Source organism: Heloderma suspectum, chromosome 7 (genome assembly GCF_057233095.1).
Source record: "Heloderma suspectum isolate Gila_16-S chromosome 7, 16-S_ref, whole genome shotgun sequence".
In the NCBI taxonomy this organism is placed as follows: domain Eukaryota; kingdom Metazoa; phylum Chordata; class Lepidosauria; order Squamata; family Helodermatidae; genus Heloderma; species Heloderma suspectum.
Window position 1 is genome coordinate 35936373 of NC_139464.1, and position 26011 is coordinate 35962383.

At 44.8% G+C, this 26011-nt stretch overlaps 1 protein-coding gene across 2 annotated transcripts in view; it reads right to left on the reverse strand.

Annotated features, from left to right (window-relative positions):
* The window catches only part of APPL2 (adaptor protein, phosphotyrosine interacting with PH domain and leucine zipper 2), a 43555-nt gene that overhangs the window by 8143 nt on the left and 9401 nt on the right, over nt 1-26011 (reverse strand). For both annotated transcript variants that reach the window (XM_084809658.1, XM_084809659.1), the window contains exons 2-17: nt 24881-24979; nt 19579-19638; nt 18239-18310; nt 16106-16193; nt 14120-14161; nt 13977-14035; nt 13393-13539; nt 11737-11819; nt 10456-10614; nt 6143-6331; nt 4765-4807; nt 4606-4662; nt 4394-4482; nt 2978-3136; nt 2828-2880; nt 978-1152 (exon numbers count right to left, since the gene is read on the reverse strand). In XM_084809658.1, the coding sequence (XP_084665784.1) occupies nt 978-1152; nt 2828-2880; nt 2978-3136; nt 4394-4482; nt 4606-4662; nt 4765-4807; nt 6143-6331; nt 10456-10614; nt 11737-11819; nt 13393-13539; nt 13977-14035; nt 14120-14161; nt 16106-16193; nt 18239-18310; nt 19579-19638; nt 24881-24979 (1574 nt within the window). The remainder of the gene's footprint in view (nt 1-977; nt 1153-2827; nt 2881-2977; nt 3137-4393; nt 4483-4605; nt 4663-4764; nt 4808-6142; nt 6332-10455; nt 10615-11736; nt 11820-13392; nt 13540-13976; nt 14036-14119; nt 14162-16105; nt 16194-18238; nt 18311-19578; nt 19639-24880; nt 24980-26011) is intronic.

Sequence of the window (26011 nt, forward strand, 5' to 3'; positions counted from 1 at the left end):
CGCAATCTAGGTCTGAGGGGGTCAGTGTTGTGTCCAGCTCCAGGGAACAGTGGAACAAGTGCTCTGAAAAAATCTGCCCACTAATTTCCTGAAAGTTTTCTTCCTGCATGAAAGGGGCGCCCATTTTTCTGCCTCATTCTCAGGACATGTTGTAATTAGGGATGGACAAGCCCATCTCCGTCCAGGGCAGGAGGAGCTCGACAAGCTGCCCCCCCCCCCTGTAGCTTGTATGGCTCGGACCTCCTTGGCAACCTCCCCTGCTTGCCCTGCCTGCCCATGAGCTGCGCAAGCTGATAGGTGGCTGGCTCGCTGAGGGACCGGGCACCCGTGTTCTTGCCTGACTCATCATGTGGCAAGTTGGGCAAGAGCTCAGGTCCACGAACTGGCATCTGGGGGGCCGAACTGGCAACTTCTTGCCGGGCTTCGAGCCCCAACCAGACTGTCACACCATCCCTAGTTATAATTTATTCTGAATTTATTTTGGTGATGTTTTTGAGCTTACCTAATCACTGCAAGGTGGCCAAGGGTGCTGCGCGTGTTTTAAATTTCCATTATACATCTCTCCATTGCTCTGCAGCCTCCCAGGCTGCCTGCACTTCCTGATCTGAAAAAGCCCTATGGGAGGAAGTACCTCATGGTGTCATCCCCTGGGCTTTAACTGAAGTGCAGGAAGCCAAGGAGGCTACAAGCTGATGATGAGATGATTCTTTATAATGAAAGACAGGACACTCACACACGGTCCTCAGCCACCTCATAGGTAAGGTAAACACAAGAACCCTGAACACAACCCATGAGAGTTTCTCCAAATTATTCTCCTTTGAATTTCTTTTCTATCAAATTGAATGGGAATGTCGAAAAAAATGTGGGAGAAATTTCTGGCACAACACTAACTTCACCTCAACCAGCTCATGGACAAGGCTGAAAAAAAAGGTGGCGACACAAAAAAGGGAGTAGGCAGGCAAAGAAGTGTTGCTTACTTCAGGTCGTTGCTGGTGACCAAGAGGTGGGATTCTGTTGTGCGGAAGATGTTGTGAATAGCCCGGGCTGCCAGCACCTGCCTCATTGCTTCATAGATCACCTCAACAGTGTGGCTGGATTTGACTGCCATCGATCCTAGAAATCGGACTATGAACATCTGCTGCAACAGTGAATCTGGGGAAAAAGAGACAGACAAAAGGAGCGTCTTTTCCTGTGCTAGTTTACACTGCCTCTCAAGATATCAAATAATCTAATTTTACCCCTGGCGTGTTTCTGCAGAGATGGCAGTTACTCCAAAGAGGAATCTTTTCTTAAGAGCAGAAGAGCAGCCATGCTGGATCAGACCAAGGGTCTATCTAGTCCAGTATTCTATTCACAGAGTGGCCAACCAGCTGCCGACAGGAAACCCACAAGCAGGATGTGAGTGCAACAGGACCTTCCTGCCCATGCTCCCCAGCAACTGGTGTCTGTAGGCTCACTGCCTCTGGTACTGGAAGTAGCACATAGCCATCGATGACTAGTAGCCATTGACAGCCATCTCCTCTAGGACTTTGTCCAAGCCCCTTTTAAACCCCCTCTAAATTGGTGGCCATCACTACATCCTGTGGTAGTGAATTCCACAAGACATAGTGATGGCCATCAATTGGGATGCACATGTTCTTTAATGCCTGTGTTTCAATGGACAGTCCATATATGGATGCTCATTGCTTGACTGCAGCATCAAGTGGCGGCTTAAATGTGGGACTGCACCAGAGATCTACCACCCTGTAGATATGTGGGGAACCTTATTCATTTTGAGGGCCACATTCCCTTGGGGACAGCTTCTCAAGGGCTGCATGCTGGTGGTGGCTAGGGACAAAGCCAGTTGTGAGCAAGGGAAGGGCCAACAGTGCTCAGGGATTTCTCTCTCTCTTTGTACCACCCACTTTTCTCTCTCTTCCCAGTGGGCTGTCGGGGGAGGAAGGGATTTCTCTTTGCAAAGGGCTTCTGAAAATAGGCTGGGTCACAGACTGTGCCTCCCTCCCCACAGCTTAGACAGAGCATGCAGATCCAACAGGGGCTGTGCACACATTCAGCCACAAGAGACCAAGCCTGTGTTGTGATGAGCAATCAACAGATGCAGATGCAAATATTTCCGCTAATCGTGCGCAGCAGTGTTGCGAAGGCAGCATCCTATGACTGCCAAGTGCAACAAACCATCGTTTCCACTTCCAGTCCCATTTAAAAATATTTCCAAGGATTGCATTCATGGAGCTGGCCCCATATTGACCAAAATATATTTAGGATGCTGATCAGGTAACTTCATTCCCAGTCCAATACAGACCCTTTTCTTTGTTTTGATGCCATGAACAGAGGCAGCATGTCTCTTGAGTTCCAGAAGCTGAGAACAATCAAAACAGGAAGGATAAGACCTTCATGCTCTGCTGGCTGTGGTCGGAAACGAAATACTGCACAAGATAGGTCCTGGTCTGATCTACAAAGATGATTCTTGAGCCCTTTGCTCTGTATCAAACAGCAACTTTGGTCTATGGAGATGGGGCAACATTTGAGGTGTAAAGAGTTTACCCCTGGATCAAACCGACCATGTGGTTCTTTTCATACTTTGCCTTCCACTACAGCTTGTAACCTGGCTTGCCTACCAAAGGAGATATTTGCTCTGCAGATACCTTGGCAACGGTGCACCACCTCTCTGCTTATGGCACAGCTTTGCGCAGTCTAAGAGGATGCTGCAAGGACGGGACGGTAGGAAAGGTGAGACGGCCCTGCCTTTGGAGGCAAGAACTTGACCTCAATTGCTTTGCGGCCCAATCAAACTGTGATCTTTATGAACAGCATCCACTGTACTTACCTGCCTCCTCCTCTTTCTTGCCACCTTCAGACTCTCCAAATGGGTTTGTGCGCCTGTAACACACACAGCAGTGGTTGTTGCTATATAATCGCCTTGTGACACAAAAGGAAGGGAGTACTTTGTCAAACTGAAGATTTTTCACCGGCTTACCTGCCACCCCTGTTCTGATCTAGGAATTCTGTTGCAGGCAGTACAATGTCAAACTGAATTGGAGTTCCAGGTGCAATTAACTCGGTGGAATCTGGAATGCTGGCAGCTTCATTAGGGATTGACCTATCATTCAGCATCTCCACATTCTTCACATCCTGGCTAAGCAAAAGGAAAGAGAATGGCTCCATATGAAAAAGGTAGCTGGAAGGGAAGACGGATTCCCACAAATGGAAAGGCTGGTGAGAATGGGCAAGTAGGCATTTATTTAGTGTTTGAATAAACTTTTAAAGGTCATCAGTGTAATATCTGGATAGTGAAAAGGTCTTAAATATAATTAAACACAGACCCTGTCCGGATGTAATGGTGGCATCTGGCAGCAAATCGTGGGTTAATTTGTGGGGATGCGTGCTGCGCCCGAGCCGATCCTGATTGTTTTAACAACCCTCAAATGTCACATTCAAGGGCTGTTTACATGATGTCCGAACAGGGGCATTTGGGGTTGTTTGTGGGTTAAACAACCCCAAGTTAACCCATGGCTTGTTGGGTTAACTTGGGGTTGTTTAACCTATGAACAACCCCAAGTGCCCAATCGGACAACCCTCAAATGCAGCTGAAGCAAGCAGAAAGCAGCTTGTGTGCAGCTTGGGCACAGTGTGCATCCCCATAATTCGTGGGTTAATTAACCCACGATTTGCTGCCAGACACTGCCATTACATCCAAAGAGGCTCAAAGAATGCCATCTTGAATATGTGCACTTCAAGTTTCCAGTGGGGATTCATAACTAAGAATAGGTTGAAGAAATACACAGTTCTGTACTTTTACTTGGTACTTTATTAAGAGGGTGCACGTTCATCTGAAGTTGGGCTGCCTAGCCACAGGGGTAGGCAGCCTGGTGCCCTCCAGATGTTTTGGGCTACAACTCCCAGAAGCCCCAGCCAGCATGACCAATGGTCAGGGATTAGGAGAGTTGTAGTCCAGCAACACGTGTAAGGACACAGGTTCTCCACCCCTGTTCTAAAGGCACAGAAGTCAGTAACCTTGCTAAAACTAAGATCTGGTCAGTGCTTGGATTTGTAGTTCAGAATATCTGCAGGGCACCAGGTTTCCTACCCCTAGCCTGGCAAAATCCAGCTTTCACATGCCACTGCATGATTCAGGTGGTAGGCTCTACCATGTGTAGTTTAAACATACAACACATTCGTAAATATCATGCAATACAGCCCTCCATGGAAAGTACTACTTCAGAATGTAGCAGGAGGAATGCATGATTGAATGCCCCCATCCCCATGCCAAAAACATTCTGACTGCAGAAAACTAGCATGTCAAGGAAACCAGAGTTATAGCCTAGCCTTCCTATGTGCAGGAAGCATTCAAATAACCCACGATAAATACGACCTGTTCGAACATATGAGTTACCTGGGGGAGAGGCTGTCCTGTTTTTTCCCAAAGCTTGTGATTGGGGTCACGGCCTGTAGCGCCGTCTGATTTAGTTTGATGGCAACCGCCTACAGTGAAACAGAAGCACAGCCTTAAGAAAGTTGTTCAAGGTGCCTGAGTGAACACTGAGTCACAGAAGGCATATTTTAGGGGAAATCCCATTTAAAAAACCCTCTCAAAAACATGCTCACTTCAGGATTGTCAGTAAGGTAGATCTGCCGGGAGATGTTGTTGATCGCACATATCCACTGCAAGAGCAAATGAAAGAAAGGCAAAATAACCCTGAAGTTCTAGAGCCCTTAATTCTACAAAAGAGAATGAGAAATGTTCACGCAGTGAACTATTTTTACCTCCTCATATTCCTTCTTGCTTTCTGCCTGAAGGGTTATGCCCCTACAAAGAAATACACGGGTGTTGATTTTCTTTCTTTGTTTTGACATATGCAAGCAAAGGCACAGGGTGAACTTGCAAAACAAGACAGCTGAAGATCCAACTGGTCCCATCACACCCAAGGAGCATTTAGGTTTGTCAGAGTCAGCCCAGCATAAGGGCTGGATGCGCCCCATCTCGGGAGTTAAGCAGGGCCAGCCCTGGTTAGTACTTGGATGGGAGACCGCCTGTCAATCAGGCTTCCTGCATTGAGCAGGGGGTTGGACTCGATGGTCTTGTAGGCCCCTCCCAACCCTATGGTTCTAAAGGGCGGGGGGATAATAAAAGCAGAAAACATAGGTTGGAATATGAATGTTAGGATGTGCAGGAAATCTGATGGAACATTCAGGGCCAAACTCAATGTGACATGTAGTTTGGAAGTAGGCGATTTTTTTTAAAAAGAGCTAAAAAACCAGTGCATGGGGCGGGGGGAGAGCCAGGTCGGGACCATGGTATCTGGGGAGGGGGGTTTGCCCCTTTACCCCCACTGTGGTCCTGACTGGAATCGCGTGAGCACACACACTATTTGCAACGGGACAAACAATCCTGTTGGCGTTTTCCCAAAGCTGGTGCCCTCCAGAAGTGTCAGACCGGAACTTCCATCCTTCCCAATCAGCATGGCCAGCAGGGAAGGCTGTGCTTCACTACATCAGCTCTCCCAAGAATGTCGTCTTTTGGATGGGATGTGACATTTTCTCCCGTTTGGGATAAACTCTAGGTACTGGATCGTTAGTTCTGATTGCCTTCTGCGTGTATTGCTTTCCATTTCAAAACCGGAGCCCCTCTGCCTGCAGACCCACCTCAGCCAGGGTTCAGCTGGCCCATGGCCTCATCAGCAACATCCAAAGTATTTTATATGATATCCTAGTATAAGACATACATTGGGCTTTCCGAGTCCATGCAGCAACATCACATTACAAGCGCTTCTTGCCAAAGTCCTCTCCTCGACACAATCCCAAAAGGTGCAGACGCAAAGGAGAGATCTTGTCCCTACAGCTGGTGTGTGTCAAAGAGGGCACACTGCCAGGGACAGCTGGGCCTGCAGGGGCGACTATGCTTGCACCTGCCAAAATGGCAAGAAGAATACTCCTAATAAGCTGTATATCATAATGGGAGTTGTAGTCCAACCCATTTGGAGTGGCCAGGTTGGGGAGGGCTGCTCTAGAGACACTTGTTTTAAATAACCTTGGCCTTCAGGGAAGTGTCTAGTTATGTTCCAAGCAGCTCTGTTAATACAGCCAGTCTGACAGACTGCAAATCTTGTATTCTGGTGAAATAGTTGCTCCCTCGCATACATACGGTTTTCCTGTTGGAGTGGTGATCTGAAAGCAGTACCGCCGGTCTTCACAATCGACGGCCATCACAGAGCAGTTGTCCAGGTCCTGGATCAGCCCCCCAGCTACAGCTCCCCTGGGTTGGCACATCAGGTTCCCACCTTGGGTGAAGAAGTACAACCTGTCCCATGTTGTAGTCACTAGGCCTGTTTTGCTGTAGAAAACACAATTTAGCCATGCTGGAGCAGACCAAAGGCTCGTCTAGTCCGGCATTCTGTACACATAATGGCCAACCAGCTGCCTATAGGAAGCCCACAAGCAAGACGCAGGTGCAACAGCAGCCTCCCGGTTGTATCCTCCTGCAGGGAGGCTCTGAAGGTGGCAACAAGGGAGAGGGCCTTCTCAGTGGTGGCTTCCCATTTATGGAATAATCTCCCTAATGAGGCATTGTCATCTTTTCAGCTCCAGGTTAAAACTGTCCTCTTCTCTCAGGCATTTGGCAGTGTATAATGAGTCTCTTGATTGTCTCTGGATGATTGTTTTAGATATATGTTGTTGTATGTGTTATTTGTTATATGTTATTATGAATGGTTCTATATTTTATATAACGTATTTTAATGGTTCTTAATTTTTGTGAACTGCCCAGAGAGCTTCGGGTATGGGGCAGTATAGAAATGTGATATATGAATGAATCAACTGGTATACATGTTACAATCCTTCGACCTCCCCTTTCGCAATCAACACGCTCCAGGATACCAGGCTTCAGGCTTACTACTTTATTAGTTAAGGACTAGCTTCCTTACAAATGCAAATTCTAGGAAACTCTCAGACTGCAATGACAACAGCTAATCCACACAATTACTTATATCAATAGAGGAGCTGAAGTGGAAGTCAGAGAAGTTGCCAGCAGTCTGGGCAAGAACTTCTTGGCCAGACTAGCTTTGCAGGGATGCCCCTGAGCTCCGCCTCTTAACTTTTCCTGCGATGGACCCTAGCATCCCTCAAGTCACACCCCTCATTCTCCTCCTCCCCCGAAACTTAGGTTCTCATGAAGGAGGAAAGGGAGGGCTGTTCAGGCTGAGCCATCTGTGTGTCAAGGCCTTGTGAAGAAAGCCTTGCCATATCTGGGCTCACTAGGGAGGGTGCCTCCCCCTGTTCTGGCTGTTCTCATTCTGAATCTGAGCTGCTAGACATCTCCACATGCTCAGATTCATTCCCGACAATACATAGTCAGACTGCCTCTAAGTCACAGTCAGGATCTGTCTCAGTCGTCACCACCAGATAACATGTTTCACTTCTCCATCACCAATGAAATAACCCTTTTGGGATAAAGGAATTGGGCATCCAATGTCAATTCATCCCCTCCACACACACACACACACACACACCCCTTTATTATACTACAGGACAGGAGATATCATATCAACTTGTTCTTGCTTTTATTCTCTTTCAGCTATTTGGTTTAATGACATTGCTTGACTGCACATTTGGGGGAGGGGCCGCAGATCAGAGGTGGAACACACGCTTGGCATGCAGAAGGTGCCAGGTTCAATCCCCGGCTTCTCCAGGTAGAACGAGGAAAGAATCTTGCCTGAAACCCGGGACAGCCACTAACAGTCTGAGTCAGTGGAGGCTGGTGGCCAATTTCAGTGGGGCTGTGCTTCCATTCTGGGTTTCGGTCAGAACCAGCCAGAACTCTAAAGGAGCTATCCAAGGTACTGAACCCTAACCTCCAAATAGGTTCAGAGCAGACAATATTAGGCTAGATGGACAAATCATCTCAGTTGGTATAAGGCCAACGCCTACCTTCCTATGGCTGTTGACACCTGTTAGGCAGAAAACGGATTCAAGAAGTGTTATAAAGAGATAAAATAATCATCTTCTCTACGTTATTTTAAAACAGAAGTGTCAAGAAGTGTGCCATCCTGAAGGATTCAGGCAAAGTAGGACATTTCCTGTTGAGATTCTCTGGCTTTCTACTGGTTTGGGGTTGTTATAGTTTGGGCTTGAAGCATGATTTGGAGGGGAAAGGGACGCTTCTGAAAATGGAACCCTTGTCGAGGAAATGCACCTTAAGGATGTGAAATGGTCACAATCCATCTAGCTCTGCATTCTGTCTTACAGCAGGAGTCAGCTAGATAAGAAGCACAGCATAATGGCAGCCCCCGTTAGTCTCCACTGTTCCATCGTCACAGCTGTACAGTCACTAAGGGCTCAATCCTACGCATGTTGGCTGGGGAATGCTGGGAGTTGTAGGACTTTTTTCTGTCTAAACATGCATAGGATTGCACCCTAAATATGGTTAACACAGCCTTCCCCAACCAGGTGCCCTCCAGATGGCCATGGTGGCTGGGGTTGATGGGAATTGTAGTCCAACACATCTGAAGGGCACCAGGTTGGGGAAGGCTGGGTTAGCAGATTGGGCTGTTGCACTTTTCACTAGGCCTTACCCTTAAGACCCCTATCACGTGTATTCAACGCTAAGGAGCTCGCAATCATCTGACTATCAAACATGCTGATGCAGGATAATCGGTGCCCCAGTGAGCGTTAACCATAGGCTGGGATCCAAACAGCCACAACGCTGGTTATTTCCAGCCCCGCTTGCTGTGACAGACCCTTAAGTCTGCCCCACCCGCCCTACAAAAGGTGCTCATGATGGTTGGTAGACCCTCCAGAGTGGTATGCAATCCAGTACTGCAAGATACAGAAGGAGGTGAAGAACCAAGAACAGTCTCTGTGCATCACACATATGGGCTCCGGCCTGCACGGAGCTTCAGTCGGGAACTTTCTAGCTGAGGAACTCTTGGCGGGAACCCTCCCCCGCTGTCCCAGTGGACACGTCCCTAGCAGGTTCCCGCCTATTCCCTCAGTTCACTTTCGACCACCACTGTGGCAGCCTCGTTGGGAACATTCTCCGTCTGTTTGCTATTTCCTGAAGGAAACTAGAACTAGCTGAGGCAAAAAATGAAAATAAACCTTCTCTCTTCTCTTGCTGTTCTCTCATTTTTTCCTCTAACTTCCGTGTATTTTTCTTTTATTTTATGTTCATTTGCTCATGATCGCCTGAGGGCTTAAGCCCTTCAGGCCCCGTTTTGCAAGTGCGCCCATTGTGGCAGCAAACTTTCCCCATGGATGGGCATTTGCTCTGCCTTGGTTATGTACACCCACCACAAGTGTTTTTCTACTCAACCTCAGCACAGCTTGGATCCTAGATACTGTTTTGTCAATGCTAATGCATTTTTCCGCAGTACAGGAAACATTGTAATATCAACCTTGAAGATTTAAAGCAATGTCAGAAGTTCCGTTACATCAGGGCACATTCAGCAATTTGAGAAATTGTGCTGGGCACTAACACAAAATGGGTGTGCTGCAGACAAACCCTTCTGCTTGTAGCCAGCTGCCATCTTCATTTCCTAAGAATGTCTCGGATCCCCACTTATGGCTGAGAGACATTCATGGGAAAGGCAGATGAGAGCAGCTAGAGGCCCTCACTTTGCTTTGAAGAAGTCACCAGTACTCAGCACTGGTTAGGCCTCATCTGGAGTGCTGTGTCCAGTTCTGGGCTGGTGCATCACTTTAAGAAGGATGCAGACAAACTGGAGAGGGATCAGAGGAGGGCAACGAAGATGATCAGGGGACTGGAAACAAAGCCCGATGAAGAGAGACTGAAAGAACTGGGCATGTTTAGCCTTGAGAAGAGAAGACTGAGGGGAGATATGATCGCACTCGTCAAGTACTTGAAAGGCTGTCACAGAGAGGAAGGCCAGGATCTCTTCTCGATCATCTTGGAGTGCAGGACACGGAATAATGGGCTCAAGTGACAGGAAGCCGGATTCTGGCTGAACATCAGGAAAAACTTCCTGACTGTTAGAGCAGTACGACAATGGAACTAATTACCTAGGGAGGTGGTGGGCTCTCCCACACTGGAGGCATTCAAGACGAGGCTGGACAGCCATCTGTCAGGGATTCTCTGACTTGGATTCCTGCATTGAGCAGGGGGTTGGACTCGATGGCCTTGTAGGCCCCTTCCAACCCTACGATTCTATGATTCTAAGTCCCAGCTGCCTGTAAGAAACTTTGTTATCTAAAAATATAATAAAATAAAAACTGGGATGGGTAGGGCACCTCAGTGACCACCAAGAAACGTGTCTCAGGGTGCACTGGGACTCACAGATTCCATGTCGCCTATCCCTGATTTGACACATCTCTTTTTTTCTCTTAGGCATGTTGTGTACACATTCAGCACCAGACAAGAGTCTGGAAAATCCAGAAACTAGCTAAGTTTACTAAACTGATCTATCAAGCTAAGCAAGACAAGTTCATGGACACCTTCCTTACTTCCTCAGGTTCAGATACCCAGCCTTCTGAATGAGGTTTCTGTTGATAAGAGGTGTGGCCGCATCATAATCAGGCGTATACACTGATTCACCAACTGAAAGCAGATCTTGCTGAGACACCCGCATTGCTTCAGCCTCAGTGTCCAATTCTTCCTGTACACTGCAAGAAAAATATCCAAGACACAAAGTCAAAGCAATCCTACAAATGTGGGGCACAACTATAGTAGTGATACTTTTTAAATGAGGTTTGTAAGTTTATAAAATTTAAATATTTATCCTGGAATGAAACAGGAAGAAATTTAAGAGAGTGTTTTGAAGTATTTTGAGCGCTAGTATTTCCAATTATCTTTTGCGTTTTCTAGGTACAGCACATACAGCTGGATTTTCTGGATTTATCATAGTTCCAACCCAGGTACCTGGGAAATGCTGGCAATGCTTTGCAGAAAATGCTGTTGCTGTGTGTTATGTTGCGATTCAGTTCCAGCTGAGCTTCGTTAGTGTCAGGTTACATTTTAAAACGTTTGAGGTTCTACAGAACTGCACTAGGAGAAAAAGCAACTACTTTCAAAATCTGTGGAGTCAAGACTGTGTCGGTTTTCCATAGGACTATGCTCAGTTTCCCAGCATGCACTTAGCCAGCACTGGTCAACAGCAGTGTCTCAAACTTTTTAGGAGGAGGCCGGATGCGTTTTTCACTGTCCTACTCCATCCCTGACAAAGAGCAAGTAGGAACCCTGGGTGCCAAGTGGAGAATGATGACAGGGAGGGCGCTGGGGTGAGACTCCACCCAACATCCCCAATGCTTAGGACATTGCTTCCAGGCAAACCGTGGTCTCCTGAACACACTCCTGTGGATAAAAGGAGAGCTTTGGCTATTGGGCGGTACAGAAATGTACTAAATGAATAACAAGAGGTATGACAATATTCATTTTAGGGCAATACCTTTATTAGGCTAACTCAAAATATTGTGCAAGCTTTTGAAATCTCCAGATCGCCTCATTAGACAAGATGTTACAAAACACAGGTTGGCAGGGGGAGGAAGAGAAGGGGGAAAAGGCTGACAGTGTTGAAGTCACATAGTCTATATGGTCATAGTCTTAAGATGGAATGTGGGAAGAGGTTATAGACATTAATATTAGACTCTGCCAGGGGCTGTGATGGTTTCAGGTTGCATCCGCGACTGTCGGGATTAATAAGCTCTCTCCCACACACACATACACACATAAGCAGCAGCAGTGACAAAAGCACAAAACAAAAAATGCAAGTCAGAATGAGCTGTTACCTTTGAACCATGTTTGAAACAGAAGATAAAAAGCTGTCCATTTTTTTGGAAAACATCTCAGCTCCCTTCTTAAAAAATTTAATCTGAAAAATATAAAAATGGATCCCAAGTAGTACCTCTGAAGAAAGACTTAGCTTACAGTAACTTTGCGGGGGGGGGGGGGAGGTGGTGTTGAGTACTGGGAGTCACAGAGCCGCTGGCTAGAAAGCAGGATCTAACTTTTAGAAATAGAGTAAAATAAGTGGAACCTGCAACAAAATTCTTCAGAGTGCCAGCTAGCCAAGCCCTCTTCCAGCATATTCCATTCCATTCCATTCCTTTTCCCCATACGTCAGTCACCATTCTGTGTTCACTGAGCGTTCTCATTTCTCACTGGACTGTTCTTGGGTCCCTTCCTTTGGGCTTTTCCCCCCAACATTTTTGGTACTTCTGCAAACCTTGGGGTTCTTCCAAGCCTGCTGATACCTGCCATCTTATGCATGGATGGTGACACTTTTGGCTACATAAGAATCTGCACTCAGAGAATGAGTTCACTATTAGTGCCTAGGATAAATAATTAAGGCCTAAAATTAAATCTTCCATTACTTCTCATTCTAACACTGGCTAAGCAACTGCCCAAGAAAGCAGCAAACAGGTTTTCCTTCTGAGAGCGACTGTGCTATTTGTGTTACTCAGAAACAGCAGAGAGTGAAGGAAGGTGGACCCAAAGCCAGAGGGACAAGACCACTCCCAGCACCCTTCAGTCCTCTGCTGCTCTGATGTGCCACCCTCAGTCACAACCAACTTGTTTTCCAATAATGCAGTGTTAAAAGGTTATAGCCACAACATGTAAACAAACCAGAAAGTGAGGAGTGTTTTGAATTTGGCATCCATGACAAAGTACAGTGGATTTCCATGGGGGGGAAATCACTCCAAGAGGTTGTCTTTGTACCTCTGTTCCTTCAATATCGCTCACTTCAATTAAAAGCTCTGAATGTTTTCACACATGTGTTTTTCTCAAAGTCACACTGCTCAACTGGCTTTGTAGTCTTCCAAAAGAGTGTCCTCATCGACACATATTAGTATTTGGCTCATGTGGTGTGAAACAGCTAAAATATTCTGAGAATACTGGATATGCTTTGGGCGCAAAGCGACTGGAATATCAAGGGGCTACCTTAGCACTCAGTCACTGAACATGTCCAAATCCTGGAATGGTCACCAACGTTTTCAAATCAGGGCTTGGAAGTGACAAAACTGACCCAAATTGCAATTGTTACTTTTTTTTCACTGTCACCCAATCAAATTATTCGGTCACCCTGAAACGAGGACTACTGACAATCCCTGGAAGGAGAAAGGAGGCTAAAAAGGAAGCAGATCTGGTCTGGTGGGTCAAGCAGTGCCCTGCCAACCATTCTGATCGAGTAACACTTCATTCCATGGCTACCTTGGACCCAAGCTAACCTACAACGAATGAGAGTTTTGCTTTACGGGACACACTTGCTGTTCCCATGGTAAGAACGATAGGAAAGATAGGCCTTATCCTGAGTCAAACCCTTGGTCCATCTAGCCCAGTATTGTCGACACTGACTGGCAGCAGCTCTCCAGGGTTTCAGGCAGGGGTCTTTCCTAGCCCTACCTGGAGATGCTGCAAAGTGGTACTGTGCATAGGATACAAACCTGAGAGCGTGTGTATCCTAGCATGGGCTCCAGCATGGCGATTCTCTTACGGTACTGTAAAGCGTTCAAGGCACAGTAATACTGCAATGAGGAGAGATGCTGCTTCCTCCGGGCATTGGCCACCTCTTTTGCCACTTCTGCCTTTAGCTAAATTTTAAAAAGAAGACTGTTTGTAAAGAACATCAAAGGGCCAGCAGACAGGCCCCCCAAAACAGGCTCAACCGTGCAATGCCTGGGCAGTTAAATGACACTAGAGACCCATTGAGATCATTGGGGCTTTAGTGAGCATTTTAGCATCTAAGTCCCAGTAATTTTGATGGGACTTGGGTGTTAATAACTGCCTGGGCAGTGCACCCCTCTCAGAATTGCACCCAGCATGTAGCAGACATATCAAAGCCATTCATCACCACTGTATTTCTAAGATGTTCATCACCGCCATATTTTTATTTGCATGTACATATAAAACAGCCATGCATTTCCCCCCTCCACCCCCTGACCCCACAAAGTAATATGGCGCCATACTAACACAAAAGTGTTGCTGCTGAGAAATATGGTCCAATAAGCCAACATAGGAAACCTTTTACCTTTTCGTTCTCTCTTTTTTTGGGAAGTCTGCTGTACCTTGCCATGGAGACATCATGTTCTGCAAGCATCAAAGGCACACTTTAGCATCACAATTCATGCAGAGGTGAATTCCACTCAAACAAGACAAAAATGTGAAACATACCGTTGCTTGCAAGGCTGAAGAGATCCTTTAAAGTGCTTACTTCTATTGGGAAGAAAAAAAACACAGAAGCCAGTTTGTGCATTAGGGTAAAGAATCTGAAAAGTTTGTCCAGGGAAATTTGAAAGGAAGGGTACTGTGAATGTTCAAAGATTAATCAGCACATCTGATCGTTCACAGTAACCGTCCTTTCAAATTCCAGTGAACTATTTTACTTTGTAAATATGAGTTTTCTTTGCCTAAATTTCTCTCCAAATATGATCCTTAATCCGCCCACCAAAATGACACGAGTTCATGTTCCATGCTGAGTTTACTCAACAGTAGCAGAAACATGATCAGGGGAATCACTGAGAAAGTCACATGAAGAACTATTTATTTATTACAAATATTTTAAAATCAGCCTTCATCCACACAGATATCAGGGCGGTGTACAAAGGGAGTGACTAAAACTAATGACATCAAAACTAAAATACAACAAAACCTCTATGATAAAACAGCTTAGAGGCAGCTAAAACAATAGAGCAGACTAACCAATCTCTTGAAATACGTGGGCAAATAAAAACGTTTTGATCTGGTGCATACACTTAGTGATCTGGCAATCCTCTTTGAAAGGTGGAAGAAAGCCCTTCCTTTCTACCACATAGATCAGCCTTCCCCAAATTGGTGACCTCCAGAAGTTTTGGACTACAACTTCCATCATTCCTGACAATTGAACACGCTTGTTGGGGCTGATGGAAATTATAGTCCAAAACACCTGACGGACACCAGGCTGGGTAAAGCCAACACAGATAACGACCTGGTTCACACAGTACAACAAGCCAGAATACGGGTTGAGTATGGGTTGTCATTGAACTGTGGATTGTTGCGTTGCATCAACCCAGCCATGCTAACTAACTATGGTTTGTTAGCCATGAACAACCCACAGTTCACAACCTAACAACCAACCATGGGTTCTCTTTGCGGGTTGTTCATGGTTAACAAACGATGCTTTGTTAGTGCAGCTGGGTTCACACAATGCAACAACCCACAGTTCAACGACAACCCATGCTCAAACTGTACTCAGGCTTGTTGTGTTGTGTTAACCCAGCCAATGTCATCTGTAAGGCAGCTGTTCCACACGGAGGCCTGGATCACATCTTCCTTCTCCTTCAAAATAAAAGTTCTTGCCATACACATTGCATTGTGTGCGTGCGCGCGCACAAGAGAGGAGCATGTGCATTCCTGTTCCCCTTTAAGAGGTTCACTGACGCAATGAGTCTGTCAACTGAGCTGACAGCAGGAGACCACAAATTTTAGCTGGATTTGGTAGCCAAGCCTAGACTGGTGGTCACTAGGCCCCTGGCCCTTCCCCTTCAATGCAGTCCTATCCATATTTGCTCATTTTCAAACAAACTGAAAAGATGTGTGCTTGCTAAAACAGTATAAAACCTGGTACCAAAACCTTATACAGGAACTTTGCTGAAAAAAAAGACAAAGATGCTGCACTCAGATAGGTAAATTAGGGATTTTATGGTACAGCAGGAGAACACTGGGAAAGTTCTGTTAAAATACGGCCATAATATTGCACCTCATAATATTTCAGTATGTGTCTTGGGCAGCTGAAAACATTTATCCATCATTGTGCAATGGGCAGCTGGAGATCCCATAGCATCACTGTCTAGAGCACGAGTAGGCAACTTTTTTTGGCCTACAATTCCCATCAGCCCTAGCCACTATAACCAATGGTGAGGACTGAGGGGAGTTCTAGGCCAAAACATCTGAAGGACCACAAGTTGCCTACCCCTAGTCTAGAAGCTATAGGTGTAGCCAGGATCCACTTCCTCTTATTCTCAGCCCCTTGCAATGTGTCTCCCAGGTTTGTCTGACTTATTTCCAAGTAAACACACAGGATGGCACTTAGAAGTCCCACTTGTGCTTATGGGAAGCTGCAGAATGAAAAGGTAACAACAGGGGAACACCCCAATCTAGAAGAACCCAACCAATATTTACCTGTAAGATCTTTTTCACGAAACTGGATGATGGGAAGAACCATTGTGTCTGCCAGCTGTTTGGCCAGATCAGTATGCAGAAGGTTAAGCTGAAAGGCAGGAAAGCAGTGAAGCTATCTCAGCGTTCCTAAGACTGGAACATGAAGTTCATCCTCATGTGTTTGAGATGTCAACCAGTGTTGCTCAATGGAACAGGCAGGAAGACAGACATGAGCCAGAGTTCAAATTCATGCCTAGACATGAAAACTCTAAAGCAGCCTTCCACAACCTGGCGCCCTCCGGATGTGTTGGACTACAACTCCCACCACCTCATTGGCCACACTGGCTGGGGATGATTGGAGGTATAATCCAACACATCTGGAGAGCACCAGGTTGGTGAAGGCTGCTCTAAAGGCTACGCTTTGGCCTGTCTCTCAGACCTAGTTCTCCATCTTTAGCAACAGCTATTATAATAAAACACATCACCCAAAGGGCTGATCAGAACTGACGAATATCACTTCATTACCCACTCACCCAAATCCACACTAGGCAAAACCAACAGCATCTAATTCCATTTGTCTATGGAGCTAGATTTAGGGCGCAATCCTATCGCTTGCACCCTTGATGATCGTGAGCCCCTGAACTTGGAGGCTTATGAGCAAGTATCTTTGCCTCCCCCTCTTCAAACCCTGCATTTCTCACTGGATGGGCTTTTCAGCTCATCTAGCTAAGGCACTTCAGAGGGGGAGGGAAGGAGGCTGGCAGAGGCCCAGGATAGCACATATCCTGGCCTCTCCAATCTCCTCCCCTCCCCACCCACCAAAACACCAACCTTGGAGGGCAGACAGCATGGTTCTTTCCATGCCTGCTGCAAGGAGTCAGTTCTCCGATTCCCTCCTCCAACGTTGGAGCACCGTCTCTGACCCTGAATCGGGGAATCCAGGCTATCCTATGGCCCCTTAGATGCTGTCTAGGGCCATAGGATTGTCCCTTTAGTATATTAAAAAAAAAAAAGAACAGTATTTGTACATATTAGAATAATACTTTTTTAAACTGGAAAAAGCCATTTGCTTTCAAAACCAGGGTCTACAATAACCTCTTAATAAATAAGCCCCTATAGCCAGCTTATAATTAACTCAAATAAGGAAGTAGGACAAATATGGATTCCTACGAAGTGCTCTTATGAGAAAGTGGAGCAGCCTTCCCCAACCCTCCCATTGTGATGGACTACAATTCCCATCATCCCCAGCCAGTATGGCCAGTGGCCAATACATTGCATTATAAATGCATGCAGTTCAAAATGTGTTATTATGAACTGCTAAGAGATTTTATGATAGTCAGTGGTATATAAATGCCACAAGTAAATAAAACAGAGTTCTAAGAAAGCATTTTGAAGACAAATGCAAGGCAAAAACTCCAGGGACCTAAGACAGGCTTCGTTCAATTTGTGCACTGACCAAGATGTGAACTATAAAATGCTTCTGAGTCAAGAAGGACAGAACTGCAACTGTTTAAAGAAGCCATTTCTAAATACTGTAAATTTTAGGTTATGCTTGTTGGTGTGTCCGTAAAGAGTTTTTTAAAGTCATCTAGAATTAATAGAAGTTTAGCAGCTTCCAGAAGAGTAGCCACATTAGACTGTGGCCACAAAAAGCAGGAGCATTTTGGCACCTTATCAATGAACGGATTTATTATGGCATACATTTTCATGGAATAGGATCCATTTCAGCCGATTCATTAAGTGTTATCCTGTATCAGCATACATATATGCCGACACACACACGACTAATATATACTGTACATGCATGCACACATAATATACACACACACACACACACACCCTCTGATGAATTGTACTGTAGTCCATGCAAGCTTATGACATAATAAATTTGTCAGTCTTTTAAGGTGCCACACGACTCTTCGCAGAGTCTGCTGAATAAAACAATAGGACACTTCAGAACACTTTTTCTGTCCATCATTTCAGTAGCTGAATAATAGCTGTTTTCTAAGGCATTCTAAAGAGACTGCATAAAGCATGAACAGCTCTCCCTTCTCCAGCTTCTTTGGAAATCCCAAGGAAGCTAGTTTCAGTGAGAGGAACATATACAGGGGAAAACATAAAATCTACGAAAACTGTTACTGGCAATAGGATTACCTCATCCACGACCTTTGAAAAGTACTGAAGGGTGGATATCACTTCTTCATCTCCTTTACCCAGAGCAAAATTCTGCAAGGTAAACAGGAATAAGTGGCTTGGGGGGTTTTCAGTGGCTCCCATAGAGTTCTACGGGACAAAGTGAAACAGGCTGCAATATCAGACACAGGTGAAAGGGCTGGGGGGGTGCTCTCTCTTGCTTCAGGCACTGGAATGACCATGGGCAGGTTCTGCCCTACCCCAATGAACCATTTATTTTCCCCATTCTAGTAAATGTCTGAAACTCAGTGCTATGAAGAAAAAACAAAGTGTTCCACTTGGGGATACTGAGTGTGCAGGGGAAGGAGAAGGAGAACTGCACTCACCATTCCTTAGTAGAGGGGTAGGCAACCATATGCCCTCCAAATATTTTGGACTACAGGTCCCATCAGCCAAGCCAGCATGCAAAATGGTAAGGGATTATGGGAATTGTAGTCCAAGACATCTGGGGATACTGGGTTGCCCACCCCTGTGAAACCTGGGCATTGCTAGCCTGGGGCCCTGGCCCCAAATCTATTTCCTACAGCTCCGAATCGATTTCCTACAGACTCGAATCTATTTCCCACAGTCCCAAGGGTCCATTGGTGCCAATAATAAGAGGGTTTTTTTCTCAGCTTAAGGGCAATTTTCAAGGAGGATTGAAGTTGGGGAGGGAGGAATTAATCCACCCTCCCTAAATACTGCAATGTTCCTCCCGACCCCACATAGCAATTAAGCTGAGGTGGAGAAATTTTTCCTCTGGTGCCAATGGGAAGGGTTGTTTTTTCCTAAGCTCATCTGCCAGGGGAATCACAGCTGGGGAGGGAAAGGATAACCCTACCCTCCCTGTGCTCTCCTCAAAAATCCCCTCCACATTGCATTTAACCTTAGGAAAAAACCTTCCATTGATGCCAGGGGAAAGACTGGACTCCAGATCTTTTCGGTGTCTTGCAGTGTCCCTCCCTGCTGGGAACTCAAGGCGACAGGGTGGAGATGCAACGGCTCTCGCCCCACCGCCCACCCTCCCTTCAGAGTACACCGTTGTGATGAGAGTTGATCTTCCTGTAAGAAAGACAAAGGATCGAAGCGCAACATGGTGGTTTGAATTTTCACCTACTAACTTTGCGCAACATCTTGAGCAAGTAGTACAAGCGCTCATCATTCGCCACGCTTCTGATATTGGAAGGTGCTCCTACTGGCATCTCTACGAACATAATTAAGCCAATGCCTGAAGAACGCTGGGCATGTCTGCTCTTCATCTCTACTATCTAATCTACCGAACAAAGAAATAGCTCAGGATGCAGACAGAGCATCAGAGGTACCTGTTTTTCATATGCAAGGAGCTGCTTGGAGAGCTGTTGTGTTGCCAGGCACATTTCATTCTACAAAGAGAAAAGATGTCTCAGGATTAAAGATCACACTCAGTTAAAGACAGAGTGAACTGACTGCACGTGTCTGGTATCAGCACTCAAATTGGTCAAGTACCACTGGTCTGGGAGATTTCAAGTGCAATCCTATACAGGTCTACTCAGAAGTAGGGATGTTGGAGAAATCTGCAACAGATCCAAATGAGTTCAGATGTTCATGAATCCAACCTGCGGATTCCGCAGTGGACCAGCTTTCCCCATTGGGCAGATTCCACGGACTTGCGGACCAGTTTTCTAACTTTCCTGAATTTGGTGCAAATTTTGTTGTAGAAAAATTGGCAAAAAAAAAAACAAACCTGAGCAAAAATGTACATTTCTCCCATAGGCTAAAGCATGAAAATGCATATTTTGGAGGAATTTGCACATTTTTGCATGTGTGCGTTTGCACAAATGCACATGCGCAAAACCAAATTTTTGTAAATTCAGAAACAAAAAAATCCAATTCCATCAGGGTGTGGATGACAGAACGAAATGCACCTGACAATCCACAAAAAAAACCAGAACAGATTTTACACAATCTGTATATCCCTACTCAGAAGTAAGCTCCACTGAGTTCAATGGGATTTACTTCCAGATAAGTGTGCACAGGATGGCAGCCTAAGCTACTTCTTTCATTTTTGGTCATTATGGGCCCTATAGTGGAGGGGGCAGTTGATACCCCTGCTTTTCAGATCCTATACAATTATTCTTCATGAGCACCAATAACTCTGGACAGGTTGCAGATTCTACACACTGAGTAGACCCATGTATGGGGTCTCTTTCTTGAAAGGACAGACCCTAGCTTTAATAATAAATTAATACCTTGTTGCAATTTAAATTTGAATATATCCTAGAGGAATCTAGACATTGCTAGATCTCCCTCTCCTAAATACCAAGAAGTATGAATGGTGTTTATGGATTTTTAAAATTATCTGGTATTTGTATTGCGGATGCGCAGAGAGACAAAATTAAGGTAATAAAATGCCACTATGGAGGAATAATGTTGCTAAACTGGTTTTCTCTCCCCCCGCCCCTTTTGCCTATGACTTAATAGTGCAAGAAAATGAAGGAGGAAACAATACATTGGTTCACACATAATGCTAAACCAAATTTAAGCACTACGTGCACAAGCTTGAACTAGCCAAAGTGAAGCCTCAGAAACACACAATCCAGTGTTTAGTTTCACTTTCCATGAAAGTTGTCTTGTCCTTAGGTATGAACCAGAGATTGTGGTTTAAAACAAACTCTGGTCAGTTTCCAAACAAGCCAAGTTCAACCATAGATTGTGAAGCTGGTTTGTCACTTTCTAACTGAGCCTCAGTGAGCTTCAGGCTTGCGCACTCCCACTCTCCCTTCGCCTATGTCCAGTTTGTTCCAAACCATAGTTAAGATAACTACACTTGGCCAAGAGCAGATGAAAACAACAAGCTTCAGTTAATCAAAAATGGAAACAAATGCTTCCAGTCTCCTCCTTTGGGGCCGCACCAGAGGAGGAGAGCAAATGGGGAGTGCATGAGCCCGAGGCTTGCTGCAGCTCATTCCCGTCATGATAAACCATGGTTAAATTACGGTTTTCTGTGACCTCCAAAGACTGCCATTGTAAAACCACAGTTTATTTTGGTATCACTGATTGTCTTTGCTTTGCAAAAGTGTTGCAGAGTGAAACGCATCCCCAAATGTAGAGCTCCAAGGGCAATTTGCAACATACGTTTTGCTCTCTTACACATACAAAGGCTTCCTTCTTATGCAGCTAGATGCAGGGGGCACCTTTGCGCATACAAAGTGACTATAACAGAGCTAAATGTCAACATTTCAACTCAGTTTAGTCTGATTTCATTTAGATCAACAGCAAATTCTCCAGGTTGAAATTCTCTTGCCCAAGACTGTCAAAATGTCATGTCCGGTGCTCAAATTCAGATTTGAGTTAAATGTAGTACAATTTAATTACAACACATAAACCACCCTGTTCATTTCTGAAAGCAGGCTTTTACTGCCTGCAGCTTACTTGAACTGACTTACTGAGTAGCTGCACTTACTCTACAATTACCCCAACTTCTTTCAAGATGACTCTGATTTAATCAGTTCCATGTTTGGAGGATCAAGCACATTAGTACAGGCAAAAGCCTGGGTAGTTGGTTTTTAAACAATATATAACCTTTGATACAATCAGATACAAGATTACAGTTAAGAGAAAGATCACCTTAGTTATAAAGCCACAGTGTCACTTCAGCAACTGTTATTTCAACATAGCTATTTTTTATACCCCAAATACATACAAAGCTGACCAGAAAGGCAAATGAAATTCTCTCCATGCTGCAATTTTGATAATTAGCAAAGCTATCACACAATATGATTCCATGCCTGCCAATTAATTTGATTTCTCCACTGCTCCCACCTAACCATTAACGAAATTATAAACTGAAATGAACATCCAAGCACATCCATAATTCCCAGCATGTGAACTGGTACTTCTTCCAATGACAATGCCACACCTTGGAATAAGAGTTCGAACAAACAAGAATGCCAGGAAGGTGAGTCCCATGAAGGGCTGAGCTCCAGACATTACAGCTGGCATTTATAGGAGGTGATGCAACATCTACTTATAAGTTAGGTAGCCCAAATCTAAAGACTTGCAGGGGTTGGGCCTCAATGTATTGACACTTCTACATACATGATTCCAGAAAAAGAAAAAGAGGGGTTAAGAGGTTCAGCTGGACATGTCACTATTCCTGTAGCACAGGGGTGTTCAACCTCTTTCAGCCCGAGGGCCTAATTCACTTTTGGAGAAGTTCTCAGGGGCTGCATTCCAGTGGTGGGCGGGGCCAAAGATAAAAGGGGGCAGGGCCAAAAAGAACACCAGCATCGTTTAGCTTAAAGCTCTTACTGCCAGTAGCTAAGCTTTAAGAGAGACATTTCAACCTTTTAAAACAGGAAAAAAAACAATGCAAAAGCTGGGAAACCACCAAACAATTGGCAGTCAGGGGAAAGGGGGCAAAGCCATCTGGGGGACCCCAGAGGGCCGAATTAGGACACCTGGTGGGCTAGATTTGGCCCACAGGCTTGAGGTGCAGCAGCCCTGCTGTAGCAACTCTCTCAGGCCTGTCTGTCTTTATGGGAGCAGAAATCCCTTCCACAACATGAAGACATATGGCCCCACTGGTCTTACAAATAACTTCCTGAACACACATGCATACACACAGTGATCAACAATAGTTAGGACATTCTTCACAGCAGAAACTTGGAAACTCTAAGGACCAAAGTTGATGTAATGTGAATAGGTTATCACACAATTTTTAAAGAATTAATTGTAGCGGGGGCCGCAGTTTAACCTGGGACCACATCTCTGGAAAGGGGGTGGTAAACCTTCCCCTCCCCAAGTCATCTTCCCAATTAAAAATCCCTTCCCAAAGCTCCTATTTGCCCCACAATGCAAGACATACAAGTATCATACTTCCACCCATGGATGCAACCACATCCATGCCCAGCTGCAGTTGTTATAAACACTTGAAGAACCCTGCAAGTGATCCTATTGTTAGATCTCCTCCATCACATCTACTTTGGCTCCAAGAGTATTTACCTAATGTGGACACAGGCCTGGTTTGGATGCAATGATCTCAGAATAATAATACCACAGCTGTGCCCACACAATTCCTCTTCCGCTGTTTGCAGTAATGGAAAATATCTGCGGTTTGCCAAGCCACAGTGTCCCATGCAATCCAAACTGGGAAACTGTGGTTTAATCTTTGACTACAAACAAGGATTTCAAAGCAGGATTGGATGCAATGGAAAAATGTGGCTTAACAGCCCATGCAAGTTTGTTATTATGGTGCATGAGAGAATGGAAGAGGGAGCACATGGGCACAACGACGCTACTGAACCAGGCCACATTAAGCCTCTAGTAGGTATTCCGCTAGCATAAGAGGTCCCAGTACCCATATTACATAAAAATGTAGATCCAGCCACAAAGCAACCAAATTGTGTCCATCAATCAAAATTCTGAAAGAAATTTCAATTTCAATACTTTGAAAGAAAAAAAACAATTTGGGATTTATTAACAATGGATAAATTAACATAGCAAGTAAGGGCTCAACAGGGAAGACACAAATCAGATTGTTTTATGGAAGACTGGAGACCAGTAATCACATATTCCATCGGGCTGTAGCAGAAGCAGGAAAGAAAAGAGGAACCACCATCAGTCCTGCTGAGAGGCCAGCTTATCAGGCTTTGCCTCTCCATGAAATATAATTCAGCAGCCATTATATCAGGCTATAGGGGAGGAGGAGATAGGAAGCAGGGTGACTCCACTCCATCAGCTCAGCTGCGACCCCAGCAATTTTTGGTTCCTCTTCTCTTTGCATTTTCTATTTCCACTGGTTACGATAAGAAGAACAAAAACAGCTGGCTGTATTACAGCAGGTCATTATAAGAAACTTATAATATTACGAATTGATGCCTGAGTTTGTTTCCTTTTCCCTGCCCACGCTTTTTTCCTTTTGTATCTTGTATTTTGAAATTGTAAGCCTGAGGGCAGGAGCTCTCGTTTTTTGGTATTGATCTGTAAGCCTCTGTGAGAGCCTTTCTAAATGCAATGAATGAATGAATGAATGAATGAATGAAAGAAAGAAAGAAAGAAAGAAAGAAAGAAATACTGGGGAACTGAAGCTATGAAATTAGATTAGCCAAGTAAGTGCAAAACTGTGGCCATGTCTGGATGCTTGTACCTTGGCTTATTAAGCCAAGATGTGCACAAACCTTTTGCTTGTACACGCAGCCCCTTCACTCCTCCTTTCACGTGAGCCATGAGGAAACTATGGTCACCAGCTTTGGAACAAGCCAGGATCTTAAATCAACTTCAAAACGTGTTTTCCAGTTCAGATGAAACGGCTAAGAGGCTTCCTGGTTTAATCACAGCTTGCTATGAAGGGGCTGCATGCATGGTTAAAAGCCAAGATATGACCATCCAAACACAGACCTTTATATTTGTACTAATTGCTTCAGATTATATTGTTTTGGGGGGTAGGGGGGTATTAATGCTACGTGGACCAAAAAAAAGTGAGCAACCAGGCAGGGTAATTGTAATTCCTTTTGTTATTTGTGGGAGAGGAAAGGGGGACTCTGTTTATTGTTTTCTGTATTACCAGTTCTGAAAATGCAATAAAACAGTAAGTCATTTAAAATAAAGAAAGACCCCCAATGCACGTAGAAGAAAACTGTTTACCTGAGCCCCATAAACTCGCTGCATTGCTTGAAGTAACTGGTTGGTGTATTCTGTAAGCGTTCCTGCATCTTCTTCAAACACACTCAGCAAAGAGCGGGTCTGATGAAAGAAAAAGATCAGCGGTTTAATGCCAAATGGAAATTTATGGGTAAGGAAGTGTACAGTATAAAAACAAACATGTATAATGAAGACAAGCCAGTAGTAGTATGTTTGTTTATTTATTAATTACATTTCTATATGGCCAATAGCCGAAGCTCTCTGGGTGGTTCACAACAATTAAAACCATAAAATACAATGTGATACAATGTAAAAGTTTAAAACTTTAAAACTACAGTATAAAAGTAAAACCAAAATAAAACTTAGCAGCAATGCAAAGATTTAAAATACAGATTCAAAACAATAGAAACTGAAAAACTAAAATGCCTGGGAAAATAAGGTCTTCACCTGGTGCTGGAAAGAGTACAACGTAGGCACCAGGCGAGCCTCTCTGGGAACTATTAAGACATCGCATAAGATTATTTGACAGAGGCTCTCAAAACTTAGCAATGTCATCAAAACCCTTAAAACAAAGAGAAGCATTCAGCAATGAAGACATTTGTAGAGGTTTACATGGCTATAATCCTACACACACACCCCACACACACACACACAACTCACTTCACTGTTATTTCCTTCCTCACATTCAGGTTCACAAGAACATATAATATCAGTTAGAAGTGTATACAATTATGCATTGTGTGGAAAAAGTGGAGAGAGAGACTTTTTTCTCCCTCTTTTACAGAAGTCAGGGTCATCCAATGAAGCTGAATAGTGGGAGATTCAGGACAGACAAAGTACTTCTTCACACAGCACATATGAAACTTGTTACCACAAGATGCATTGATGGCCACCAGCTTGGCTAGCTTTAAAAAGGGATTAGATGAATTCGTGGAGGATATGGCTATCAATGGCTACTAATTATGATGGCTATGTATTACCACCAGTATCAGTAAGCCTTTGATTACCAGTTGCTGGGCAACACACAATTGGAGAAGACTATTGCCCTCATGTCCTGCTTGTGGGCATCCCATTGGGGCATCTGGTTAGCCACTGGGAGACATAGGCTGCTAAACTAGATGGGTCTTTGGTCTG